The sequence below is a fragment of the Pan troglodytes genome, chromosome 4 (genome assembly GCF_028858775.2).
Source record: "Pan troglodytes isolate AG18354 chromosome 4, NHGRI_mPanTro3-v2.0_pri, whole genome shotgun sequence".
Taxonomy (NCBI): Eukaryota; Metazoa; Chordata; class Mammalia; order Primates; family Hominidae; genus Pan; species Pan troglodytes.
Window position 1 is genome coordinate 52,120,565 of NC_072402.2, and position 13,823 is coordinate 52,134,387.

General features: G+C 35.4%; 1 protein-coding gene across 9 annotated transcripts in view; it reads right to left on the reverse strand.

Annotated features, from left to right (window-relative positions):
• Nucleotides 1–13,823, reverse strand: part of IPO11 (importin 11) — a 221,483-nt gene that overhangs the window by 126,920 nt on the left and 80,740 nt on the right. For all 9 annotated transcript variants that reach the window (XM_063811213.1, XM_054684345.2, XM_054684346.2 and 6 more), the window contains exons 12-16: nt 12,891–12,934; nt 10,504–10,594; nt 9,022–9,069; nt 8,146–8,251; nt 4,245–4,371 (exon numbers count right to left, since the gene is read on the reverse strand). In XM_063811213.1, the coding sequence (XP_063667283.1) occupies nt 4,245–4,371; nt 8,146–8,251; nt 9,022–9,069; nt 10,504–10,594; nt 12,891–12,934 (416 nt within the window). The remainder of the gene's footprint in view (nt 1–4,244; nt 4,372–8,145; nt 8,252–9,021; nt 9,070–10,503; nt 10,595–12,890; nt 12,935–13,823) is intronic.

A 13,823-nucleotide genomic window follows, 5' to 3' on the forward strand; every position in this document is an offset into this window, starting at 1 on the left:
CTACTAACTATTATAAAGGGGAAAGGAAGGGAGAATGTAAAAGATACTTTTTAGAAGGTGTTTTGGTCTATTGTATAGAATCCAGGTCAGTAGTTCTCAAATTATGGCACAAGGAACTACTGATATGCTCCAAAAGAGGTAGTCTGCTAACAATAAGTTTAAAAAGGTGGTCAATTAACAGTAAGTACAAACACTGGACCACATGCAAAAAAAAATGGCTAATGAAAACAGTATTTAATCTTCCATAAACTATGAAAAATTTGTGGGTATTGAAAGCTACAAGAATGTATTTCCTACCAGGTGTGAAGGCTTACTATAAAGCTGTTGTTTAAGAAACAACAACAACAACAACAACAAAAAACAATATTCAAGTAGAGACACACAAACAGGCCAGTGAAATGGCACAAATTCCAGAAACAGGTCCACATGTAAACATGGGATATGACAGAGACAGCTATATGGACCACAAAGAAAACTACGTATTATTCAATGAATCACTGTAGTGTTGCCATCCTTATTTTTTAAAAAAGATAGAACCTTACTTACATCAAACTCAAAAATAAATTCGAGGCAGAATAAAAAACCAAGAGTGAAGAAAAAGGATTTCTTTCTAGGCCGAGGGGCCAATGCCTATAATCCTAACACTTTGGGAGGCCAAGGTGGGAAGACAGCTTGAGCCCAGAGTTCTAGATCAGCCTGGCCAACACAGTGAGACCTCGTCTATACAAAAAATCAAAAAATTAGCCAGGCATAGTGGTACACTCCTATAGTCCTAGCAACTCGAGAGGCTGATGTGGGACAATTGCCTGAGCCCTCGGGTGTCAAGGCTGCAGTGAGTCGTGACCTCACCATAGCAGTCTAGCCTGGGCAACAAAGTGAGACCTTGTCTCAAAAAAAAAAAAGTAATCAATAAATCTATTAAAATGTAAAACCTCTGCTTAACAAAGACAATAGAATGAGACTGGAAAGAGAAAGAGGAATTCAACTGCATTTGTAATATTTCATTTCTTAAATAAAATATTTGAAATATATGTGGAAAATATTACAAATGAAAATATGGGTAACTGAGTGATGAGCACACAAGTGCTTCTTCTGTTAGCTGCTGAATTTTTTATTGACAAAATTCTTGCCTATGGGGTAGCCCTGCTCTTTCTACGGAGCAGCCAAAAAAAGAAAAAAAAATTAACAGCTACTTCTACTCCGTCACAGCCAGTCTCCTTCTAATAACAAAAGAATAGCACATGGACAACGGTAGTTAATCAGTATCAAATGTATCCCGATTCCTTAACAGCAGCCCTTAGGAAAGAGAATGCAGATTCTGAAAGCCAGAGAGGAATTCGATTCATCAGGATCTACATACTTGTGACACAGCAGAAGCAGTGCAGCAACTGGAGGAAACAACTTCTCCAGTTAGTATAGGACTTCACAAATTTTATAACATCAGAGGCCGCTGGGCAGAGAATGTCTCTTACCTCTGATAGCCGTGTGACAATATAAAATTACTGTCTGATCTAGGGAAATATAATGCAGAGTGACATATTTTTTGGTTTATTTGAAATATTGTTAACTTTTCCTCAGTATAGCAATTTGACTTAATTGTGTGACACATACGTATACACATACATACACAATGTGTGTTTGTGTATATGTTTATATATATAAATGCATGTTTGCATATATATACATACATGTCTCTATATGGTTGTACACTATTGTGTATATGTATGCATGTATAAGGTATCTCCCCACATTATATTAGCTAGCATTTCTCAAAGGCTGAAAATTAAAGCAGTATGACTTATACATTCTTGATTTTAAATGTACTTTTTAAAAAGGCCAAGGTTTACAACACTAACCACTAACTGGGTGCCTTACTAAACAATCTTCTTAACAATTTATTGCAAAATAATAGTTACAGTATAAAACATATGCAAAACATGTAAACGTGAGATGTAGCCACCAGAAGATATAAAGGGCAAAGGCTGAACCTAAAGCAACATTTCCTCAAAGTATATTCTATGAATATTAATGTATTAGTCATGTGGGCTAGTCATAATGCAAACGTACTTCTTTTTTTTTTTTTTTTTTTTTTTGAGACACAGTCTCTCTCTGTCGCTCAGGCTGGAGTGCAGTGGGGCAATCTCGGCTCACTGCAACCTTTGCCTCCCAGGTTCAAGCAATTCTCCTGCCTCGGCCTCCCAAGTAACTGGGACTACAGGCGCATGCCACCATGCCCAGCTAATTTTTGTATTTTTAGTAGAGATGGGGTTTCACCGTGCTGGCCAGGCTGGTCTCAAACTCCTGACCTCGTGATCAGCCCACCTCGGCCTCCCAAAGTGCTGGGATTATAGGCGTGAGTCACGACGCATGCCGCAAATGTACATTTTTAAAGGCTCTGACCAGTTGCGTAACTAAGAGGCCCATTTAAATATTTATTTCAGAGTCTTCCAAACTTATCTGGCCATGAATCCCTTTCTCTCCAGTTACACTTGTTGATATCTGGTAGAATTAATGTTCTGTTTTTAAGGTGCTGGCTGAAATAATTCATTTTTCTCTTTCCTTTTTTAATAGACTCATTATAAAACAAGTCTAAGACCCAAGCAATTTCTGGGCCCAGTGCAGTGGCTCACGCCTATAATCCCAACACTTTGGGAGGCTGAGGTGGGTGAATCGTTTGAGTCCAGGTGTTCAAGACCAGCCTGGGCAATGTGGCAAAATACCATCTCTACAAAAAATAGAAAAATCAGCCAGGCATTGTGGCGCATATAGTCCCAGATACCTGGGAGGCTGAGGTGGGAGGATCAGCTAAGCCCAGGACATTGAGGCTACAATGAGCCGTGATAGTGTCACTGCACTGCAACCGAGGCAAAAAAGAGAGACTCAGTCTCCCAAAACAAAACAGAAAAAAGAAAAACTCCAAGCAATTTCTCTATTTCCCAAAGAAAACTTAATTGAAATTTAACCCTTTTGTAACACATCCATAAATCATTTAGTATCTTCTCTTTGACAGAAGGGCAAATATTTCCAACTAGGAAAGCAAAAATTTAAATCTTATGCTTTATTCTAAAGCTATTACAGAAGAAAATTAATTTTAGCAAATAGAAATTTTAGAAGTAGCTAGGTTATATTAATAAATTTCTAAGAATGTAAACCCAGTAAAATACCACAAGGCTCTCTTGTAACTTCCCATGCTTATAGTATTTAATAATTACAGAATGGTACTTAAATTCTCAAATTATTTACACAAAGCAGATAATACTTAGGTAGAAAATCCAAAGATCAGTTCTATTTGCCTTTGGAATGTATTGTGTTTCTGTAACAAATTCACCTATTTATGCTTTCCTTTAGTGAACACTACATGTAGCTTTCTTTATGTCAGCATATGTAAAAAAGGGAAGTACAGTCCAAACCTCTGCTGACAGGCAAAAACCAGGTGGGTTCAAACTAAAAATAAAATTCGGGGGGGTAAAGGGAGGGAGACTGAGACATGATTAAAAAAGATCTTAGCACAACTCAGGGGAGAAAAAAAAAATCACTTAATTTTACCTAAAACAAATTGAAAATCAGGAAAAGACAGCGAACACGTATATTAAGTCACTAATATATTCACCCAGGCATACAGTAAAGCACCAGTAGGAAAAAAGAAAGAAAACTATTCTTTACAATTTAAACTTCTTAAAATCATACGCCTGTAAAATTACTACTACTATTTCAGTAATTTTATAATAAAGCAGCAAACCTACTGCTTTGAAGGGGGAAAAAGCAATGAAGAGCTTACTATCAAGTTTTCAGTAACAAAATCAACAATAATATATGAATACCATAAAGAAAGAAAAATTCCTTAAAAGAGCCCAATAATTCCAAAGGCTTAAAAAAAATTCTCAAAATGAGGGACAAAGAATCAACAGTAAAGATGAAATAAATTATGATGCTATTTCAATGCCAAAGTCTATCCTGATTTTTAAAAAGAACATGTAAGCTATAAAGGGATTTTTTAAAACTGCCAAATTATAAATTACTTTATAATAGTAGAGCTTAATTTTTTTTTCAATGACTAGTAATGGGAAGGGCAAACAAGAATCAAAAGATTTTCTACCCTCAAATCAAACTGCTCACCAAGGAATAACTAGTGCAGTGAAAGGCCATAAACATCATAAAGAAAAGACATAAACTGTTGTGAACTTGATGATTTGCACAGGTGAAACTTTAAAAACTAACTCTTTTAAGGCACTTAAGAAACATACCACTAAATCTTGATCTTGAAGCAAGTTACAGATTGCTTCATAAAGCATGGGTCTTAAGTCAGACTTGAATTTCACAGAAATCCACTGACCGATGAGCCAAATCACCCTGCGTCGCAATGGCTTATACCTAAACAGGAAAAAATCATGAAATTAAAATGTTAAATATTTTAAGAGGTCTATTTCTTTTAGTATAATTTATCATTTAAATCTAAAATGTAGTAAGAATGCAATCTGCATTTTTAATATAAAAGCTTAAAAGCAGGTGTGCTGGCTCATGCTTATAATCGCAGCACTTTGGAATGCCAAGGAGGGCAAATCACTTGAGGCCAGGAGTTGAAGACCAATCTGGGCAACATGGTGAAACCCCATCTCTACTAAAAATACAAAAATTAGCAGGGCGTGGTGGCATGCACCTGTGGTCCCAGCTTCTTGGAAGTCTGAGGCATGAGAATCCCTTGAAACCCAGGAGACAGAGGTTGGCAATAAGCCAAGATTGTGCCACTGCACTCCAGCCTAGGCAACAGATCAAGGCTCTGTCACAAAAAAAAAAAAAAAAGCTTAAAGCCTACTTCTAAATGTACCACAGTACAAAATATTAACAATGAAGTCTTGATCTAAATAAATATTATTAAAACTTTTAGTACTTAAAAATTCCTAGGCATATATGTTGTAATCCTGACTCTTTTATCTTAAAAGAACCGCAATGTAGATATGTTTCATAAAAACCAAATCCATTTGTTTTTAGCTCAAGTAACCAAAAACAGTGGCAATGCCCCAAACTCTAAAACTGGAAAGGTCCCCAAAAATAATAATAAAGAAGCTCCTGTATGTAATTTTCTACTCCAATTCTGTTAATACTATGAAGATTATTTTCAGAACAATGTAAGAAACTTCTAGGCTTATATAAAACTTTCATATAAATTTTGTGATTTCAACTAAGCTAATTTTGTAAGAGGTACACAATAACAGAATGTGACTCAGATTACCAAAATAACATATATTAACATTGGCAAAACATTTACAGTAGCACATATATACATTTCTTTCTTTCTCTCATCATCTTCGCTAAAAGAAATCAAAGTTCAGGTAAGGAGAAAAATCATGCAGTTCAAAACATTTGTGTCCAAGAATTTCACTCATGAAGTACCTTTTTGATATTATGTAAATTTTAGTGGCAAGATGATAAATATTTCTGGGTATAAATGAAACACTTTTTTTTTTCCCCAAAAAACTGCAATTTTAAAAGATGATCAAGCACACAGGAAAAAACTGCTCATTAAAGTTGCAAAAACTGGGCCGGGTGCAGTGGCTTACACCTGTAATCCCAGCATTTGGGAGGCTGAGGCGGGCAGATGGCTTGAGCTCAGGAGTTTGAGACCAGCCTGGCCAATATGATAAAACCCTACCAAAACTACACAAAAATAGCTGGGCATGGTGGCACACATCGTGGTCCCAGCTGCTCAGGAGGCAGAGGTGGGAGGATCACTTGAGCCCAGGAAGCAGAGATTGCAGTGGGCCAACATCATGGCACTGCACTCTAGCCTGGGTGACAAAGTGAGACCCCATCTCAAAAATTAAATAACATAAATAAATAAAGTTACAAAAAAAAGTATGTAAGTATTCCCTGCCCCCAAGAAGTTTATAACACCTAAAGGAATTTAAAAACACAAAGTAGTGTACTAGGACTTTAGAAAAGGAAGAGAAGAAATGGGCAGAGACAGATGGAATCTGAGCAAGTCTTTGAGATAAACAATATTGGAGCCAAAGGGTGGAAAAATGTCATTTCAAGGGACAGAAACTGTTTGAACCAAGTGACAGAGGCAGAAGTAACAACTTGTGTAGAGTGAGGTAAAAGCACCAAAGAACCATCAATTTTGGGACTAAGACCATATTAGACTCTGTTCCAGATAAAGAATATGAAACTCAGAAAGGTAAAATTCCAAACTCATAGACACATCCAAACAGAAGTAAAAGTATAGATGACTTTGCTATTTAATGTGTGCATTGCTTGATTTTTCCCAGACCTACTAAGTCAAAACCTAAACTTTAACAAGATTACCAGGTGACTCATATGTACATTAAAGCTTGAGAAACACTGGTCTACATCAGCTTTGTCCATTAGAAATTTAATGCAGGCCACATATGTTATTTTAATTTTTTAGTACCCACATTATAAGAGAAAAGAAACAAAATCTTATTCTTTGGGAGGCCAAGGCAGGCGGATCACGAGGTCAGGAGATCGAGATCATCCTGGCTAACACAGTGAAACCTCGTCTCTACTAAAAAAAATACAAAAAAATTAGCCGGGCATGGTGGCAGGCACCTGTAGTCCCAGCTACTGCGGAGGCTGAGGCAGGAGAACGGCATGAACCCGGGAGGCGGAGCTTGCAGTGAGTCGAGATCGCACCACTGCACTCCAGCCTGGGCAACAGAGCAAGACTCCATCTCAAAAAAAAAAAAATAATCTTATTAATATTTTTACATATCCCAATATATCCAAAATATCATTTCAACATGTAATCAATAAATATTTTACATGGCTTTAAATTTTAAATTTAAATTAATTAAAATTGGAAAGTTGTTTCCTCAGTTGCACTAAGCACATTTCAAGTGCTCAATAGCCACACGTAGGGAGCTTCTGCACTGGACAGTGAAGGTCTTACACTAAATAGCCTCTAGGGTTTAAGGACAACTAAACTGCACATTTGTTTCGCCAATGAAAGCTTTCTCTCCATCAAAGGCTCACTAGCTCCCTGAGACTAAGTCAGAGTCTATTTTATTTAACACCGCCTATAGGACATGGCAAATTCCAAGTGTTAAAAATATATGTTAACTGAATAAATGATTGAATAACTGAAGAGATAAACAGCTACTTACTGTTAAGAATTACTTTTAGAGTATCTCCAGCTCTACAAATTCTGTGGCTCTAAATGTGACCTATGCATTCATTAGTTTAGTCAACAAATATTAACTATCTATGACTATATGCTAAGTATTCTGATAGGCCCCAAGTATACTGAAGTGAATCAGTAGAAGTGTATCCTTCAAATTAAGAAAAAAGCCCCTTAGAATTTTTTAAAATTCTCCAATTTTAAACTAAGAAATAATTTTATAAACTATGAAAGAGGGTTTTCTTTTCATTTTATGCATTCAATACCTAAAATTTAAGTAAGTAGACAAGTGCTTAAATGTATATAAAACGTAAGAATTGGGCTGGCCGGGTGTGGTGGCATGCGCCTGTAATCCCTGCTACTCAGGAGACTGAGACACAAGAATCGCTTGGACCCGGGAGGTGGAGGTTGCACCACTGCACTCCAGGCTGGGTGACAAAATGAGACTATTTCAAAAAAAAAATAGAATTGGGCAAATGTGCTATTAAATGTACTAAATTAATTCATTTCATAATTCATATTACTAAATGTAATATGAATCTGTACTATTTAATTAGGTACCTCAATTAGAACTTAGAAAGGGTATTCAAATATTTTTGCCATGATGTCTCTATATCCTACTCTACCGTCTCCCCAGAGACTTGCAGTATGCATTATGTGATCCCAAGACATTCACCTTTCACAGATGTTACTTTGATTAGGCTACTTCTGACACTAGGCATACATCCTGCTAAGTTTCGAACTGTCTTTTTCTTAGGCATAGTTTCTTGAACTCAGAGACCTCCATACTCCCTCATCTTTGCATAAAGTCCTCCTTTTCTCCTGCAAACTACCTGATATATCAAATACTTCCTAGATGTCAAAATTCTTATTCCTTTCCACATAAGACATTACCTAACTCATACGATTGCATTTTTTAAATTGTAAGCCATTTTAATGCCTTCCTGTCTTCATTAATAAAATAAATAAGGTAAAGTAAGTGTATAATAAATATAAAATTTTATACTTGCCTATTGTGAATGACTTGTAATTCTGGAAGAAGCTGGTTTTTAAACCACTGATCAAAATCAACACTGTCAAAGAGCTCATAAGCAGCTAATCCAACAGCATTATATACTGAGAAGAAAATTTAAGAAAAAAAATTAAAGGTTTCAGATATCAGATCTACAAATGAGTGTATGAAACATATGTTAATTAAAGGAAACACACAATATGCTAATCAGGGAAATTATTTAAGTAGAAATAATTTAAGTAGAAGAAATAATTTAAGTTATTTTAGAAACACTATTTTACTTCATGTTTTTCCTAAATATTCCTTACTACTTTCAAACAGATAATTCAATTCATTCTAAAATATTTAAGTCCAACTATAAAAATTATAAAATAATGCCTGCTTCTAAAATGGATGTAATATTTTATGATCTGGTCCCTACTTAACTCTCTCCAGCCTCAACTCAACCTTTAACCCCAATGTTCCAGTTAAACCAAAATAGTCACAATTCAAATTCTAACTGTGCTTCCTGCTCTTTCCTTCAAGTCTTTGTACTTATTGCTCCATCTCCCTGGAATGCAACACCCTCTTTCCACCACCACCTCCTCGCACGTGTAACTCCTACTTATCCTTGTGTTCTTCCATTACACTTCTTTGGGAATCTTTCCTTAGACACACCAAACTATCTGGTGATCATCACCTACTTTAGCATTAACTATCCTGTATAGTATTATTATAATGCATTATCTGTTTACTTGGTTATCTCCCCAATCAGATTGTTCCTGTATTTTAGTTACTCTTGTATCTCAACACCCTCAGCACACAATCTACCACAAAACAGACTCTCCATCTACTGAATAAATAAATGCTTCTAAATCACTTAAGTTTAACATACCAGCATCTTTGATTAACAGTGCATTCATATCTTCCACATTTGTGGGTCCTAAAAAAATATATATATATAGGTATCAGTAAAAGCAAATAAAACTAGTTTTTTTAAAAATTCATATTTAAACACAATTTGTTAGTTTCCCAATTCAATTAAGTATAACACATTTCATGGTGTCAAAAATGGACACAAGTACAAAGGGAAAGTCTAAGTTTTATGATTATCATTAGAGAACACAGGATTAAAAACCATTATAGCATATTTGAAAAATGTTATGACAAGCAATATTCTAGAAAATATACACCACAAAATGCTAATGTGCTATATACCACAAAATTATTTTTTTTGAGACAAGCTCTTGCTTTGTCACCCAGGCTGGAGTACAGTGGAGTGATCTCAGTTCACTGCAGCCTCATCCTCCTGCGCTCAAATGATCCTCCAACCTCAGCCTTCTGAATAGCTAGGACTACAGGTACTAACCACCAGGCCCAGCTAATTTTCCTAATTTTTGTAGCGACAGGTTTTTGCCATGTTGTCCAGGCTGGTCTGGGACTCCCGGGCTCAAGTGATCTGCCCACCTCAGCCTCCCAAAGTGCTGGAATTACAGGCGTGAGTCACCCTGCCTGGCCAACACTCATTCTGACAACATGCTCTTCTCTAGGATACACCACTACACCTAGCATTTTTACAAGGCTTTTATTTACTCATATCCCTATAGGTGAAAATCTCAGGTTCTGTCCTTGAGATCCTCTTTTCTTTTCCCAAGGCTCCTTACATACATGCACTCCGAAAGTATATCTCTATCTCCTACCACTTCTAATGAGGTAACTGTTTCCTTGTCATTAAGGCTCAGAAGTTTAGGATCATCTTTGATCACTTTTCCTTGCCTAGCACATTCAATTGGTTGCTAAAAGCCAATCAAGTAACAATAGTTACTGAATATGCCCAGCACTGGGAATAAAATATAAACAAAACAGACGTGATCAATGCCCCTAGGACTTACAGTCTAGCAGAAAAGACAGAAATCATAAATCAATGCTAGTTAATAGGCAGATAATTAGTTACTTGTGTACAAAGTGTAATGACCAAGTGTCAAAAATTTACATCATCATTTTCTCTCAAATCCATAATCAATTATTTCCATTCCCATTGCCACCATTCTAAGAGAGGCTAACACTATTTTAACCTTTTCTCACTATTTCTCACAACATGCTCCAGACAGACTTTCTGCAAGCAGTATGACTACTGTTTTGCTTTTGCTTCTATTGTATTTATTACAGGAAAATTTATCATCTTCCAAACTACAATTCAAGGCCTATCTCAAATGCCACCCCTTTGGAAGACAATAAGTTTTAAAATTGTTTTTCTCAAATTCATATTCATTATATGACCCAGGAAACAGTACAGTATGCATTGTAAGCACTCAGACTATTTCTTAACTAAACGTTAAACAGATTAACTCAAAGTTAATCACAAAATATGCCTTACCTTGAAGTCTTTGCATCATTTCTAGAAGTACAGGAGTAAGAGTCTGATTATATTCATGGAATATATCTATAAATAATACTTCAGTGCATGGCTGGAGAGGGAAATATACAAATTTCTCATCAAAACAGTTGCATACTATATTGACTAATTCTTTAATAAAGCAAATACTTAATCTTAAAATTCTAAAACTTTGAAAATGTTTCCAACTTTTGATTTGTTAAAAAAAAAAAGTAAGGTTACCATTTTTTTATAACCAACACAAAGGAATTATAATTAATAAAAGAAAGTTGATTTCATTTCAATTATTTGTCATTATGCATTCAAAAACTTAAAACTATGGCAAGCAAAGTGTACATTTTAAATTAATCATACCTTAAATTTAAAAAGCATTCTGTAGCCACTCATTTATAGCTCAGTACTATAAATGGCTGACTACTCAAGATTCTTTTTTTTTTTTTTTTTGAGACACAGTCTCACTCTGTCACCAGGCTGGAGTGCAGTGGTGTGATTTCGGCTCACTGCAACCTCCACCTCCCGGGTTCAAGCGATTCCCCTGCTTCAGCCTCCCGAGTAGCTATTACGTATTTTCTTAGCAATGATATAATAAGCAAAAACAGGAACTCCAATTTGCCAAATAAAGTAGCCTTTCTCTTAACAAACACAAGCGGTAACAGAAATTAGCATTAGCTACATTTTAAAAAATGATTCATTTGGTTCTTAAAAGTACTGAATCATTTCAAATTGCATGCTGGTATCAAAACATCTCATGTACCCCATAAATATGTACACCTACTATGTACCCACAAAGAAATTTTTAAAATAATTTTTTATTTAAATTTTAAAAAGGAATTTAATCACTAGATCGTTCACAGTATTTAAATTTTTTAATTAAATTTTTAAGGTATTGTGTGGTGTTTTAAAAGGAACATCATAAATATACACACTGAAATATGGTCAGAGGATGTGTCATCTCAGATAACCATCAACACTGGGAGATGTTTACAGGAAGCTAAAGTAGCCATGAGTTGATAACTAATAAACTAGCTTATCATGAAGGGCTCATTATATTATTCTATTTTTTAATATGTTTAAACTTCTCCATAAAAGAAACTTTTAAAAATTAAAGGAATGAAATTTTTTAAAGTTTTAAAATCACCAGTAATCTCTCTGGTTAACAACTATATGTTTATGAATCTAAAAACATTAAAGATAACATTTTTAGAAGACAAATAGCTAATTATGTAAATTATGTAAGTGCAAATCTTAAAAAGAACAGCTCAAACATCACATCTGGTAATGGCAAAACATTTGTCATATTAATAAATGCGTTGTAAAAGTATCCTATAACTGAAAGCAATGGGCTAGTCTCTGAGAATCACATGAAGTGGTAAGAGAAATAACATACCAAAAGAAACTTTACTAATGAAATATATAGAAGGAAAAAATTCTAGCTTAAGAATGGCAGCTTTCACTTTGACAAACACTTTCTATTTGTGTAATGACAATTATTTCCCAAGCAATGTACTAAAAGATGAAGAAAAAATTCGTTTTCCGACCCCAAGTTAAACAAAAGAAAAGGCCGGGCACAGTGGCTCACGCCTGTAATCCCAGCACTTAGGGAGGCCGAGACGGGTGGCTCACGAGGTCAGGAGATTGAGACCAACCTGGCTAACAAGATGAAACCCCGTCTCTACTAAATAAACAAAAAATTAGCCAGGCGTAGTGGTGGGCGCCTGTATTCCCAGCTACTCGGGAGGCTGAGGCAGGAGAATGGCATGAACCCAGGGGGCGGAGCTTGCAGTGAACCGAGATGCACCAGTGCACTCCAGCCTGGGCAACAGAGTGAGACTCTGTCTCAAAAAAAAAAGAAAAAGAAAAAAGAAAAAAAACTCAGATTAAACGTCATAATTTAATATGAATATAGTTCTTAGTTTCTTATAAACAGTTTCTTATCTGTCTGACTTAATGTTGGGAATCTTTAATTTTTTTTTTTTTTTTTAAGAGACGGGTTTTGCTTTGTAATCCAGGCTAGAATGCAGTGGCATCATCATGGCACACGGCAGCCTCAACCTCCTGGGCTCAAACAATCCTCCTGCCTCAGATTCCTGAAGAGTTGGGACTACAGGTATGCGCCACCACTCTGGTCTAATTTTTTTTTCCTTTTTTTACTTTTTGCAGAGACAGGGTCTCACTATGTTTACCAGGCCGGTCTTGAATTTCTGGCCTCAAGCGATCCTCCCACCTTGGCTTCCCAAAGTGCTAGGATTAAAGTGTGAGCCACCATGCCCAGCAAGTGTCTGGAATCTTTAATAGAGTGTCATTCTCTACTAAGAGCTTTAGAAAGATTAAGCTTTCCCCTATCAATTTTTCTTGCAATTAATACTTACCCTCAAACTATATTTCCAAGAATCTCCTCCTGTTTCTTCCACTGCTGCAATTAAAAATGTAATAATGACATTTTCAACATCTTGGTTTAGAAAACAAAGATTTTAATAACATCAGTATAATATTTTTGTGAACTGTTTTAAACATAACATTAAGAGCAAATCCTTGGGAACACAGGCCTTACACAGATTTTGTTACTATATGCTACAGATCACAGCTGTGTATCTCACAGTCGTCTATTAAGTGCTTACTATATCCATAAGCATTCTCATTTTCGATAAAAATTCTTTATGGAAAAAAGCTAAAAGTAGTTGTCATTTCCAGGGTATCTGCTATCACCTGATCCAATATCACTAGAATTCTGAGAATCATTTCATTTCAATACAGTAATCATGTTTCACTAGGTACAATGATTACTCACACTCTCCATAAATTTCTTGAATTTAAAGAAAAATACTTCAGGGCTCTTAAAAATTTAGGGACTCAACACTTTATGTTACAATGTTGTATGTACTGTATAAAGAAAGCAAATTGAAAAAAGATGTTTCAAAAAAAGCAAAAAAAAAACAAGAAAAGACATGTTGTACAGTACAATCCTGTATTAAAACTAAAATTACTTTTAAAAACCAAAAGCATGGCGAAGATAAGTATTACAAAAACTTTTGGGCACTCTTAAAATATTAGGAAACGTGTAACTACACAAGGGCACGCAACCAAAGAGAAAAGGGAGGCTAAAATCTAGCCTATGTCCCACCATAGCTTAAGTAATTCACATACAAGTACTTTATTAGACACATGATTCCTTGATTTTCTATAGCAAGGGTCCCAATAGACTTATTCTACTTATCTATCTAGTACTAAAATTCAAACAGATATAAAGATGTCCTGTCCAAAAAAAAAAAAAAAAAAACTATTCATCAAAAACCTCCAAATTT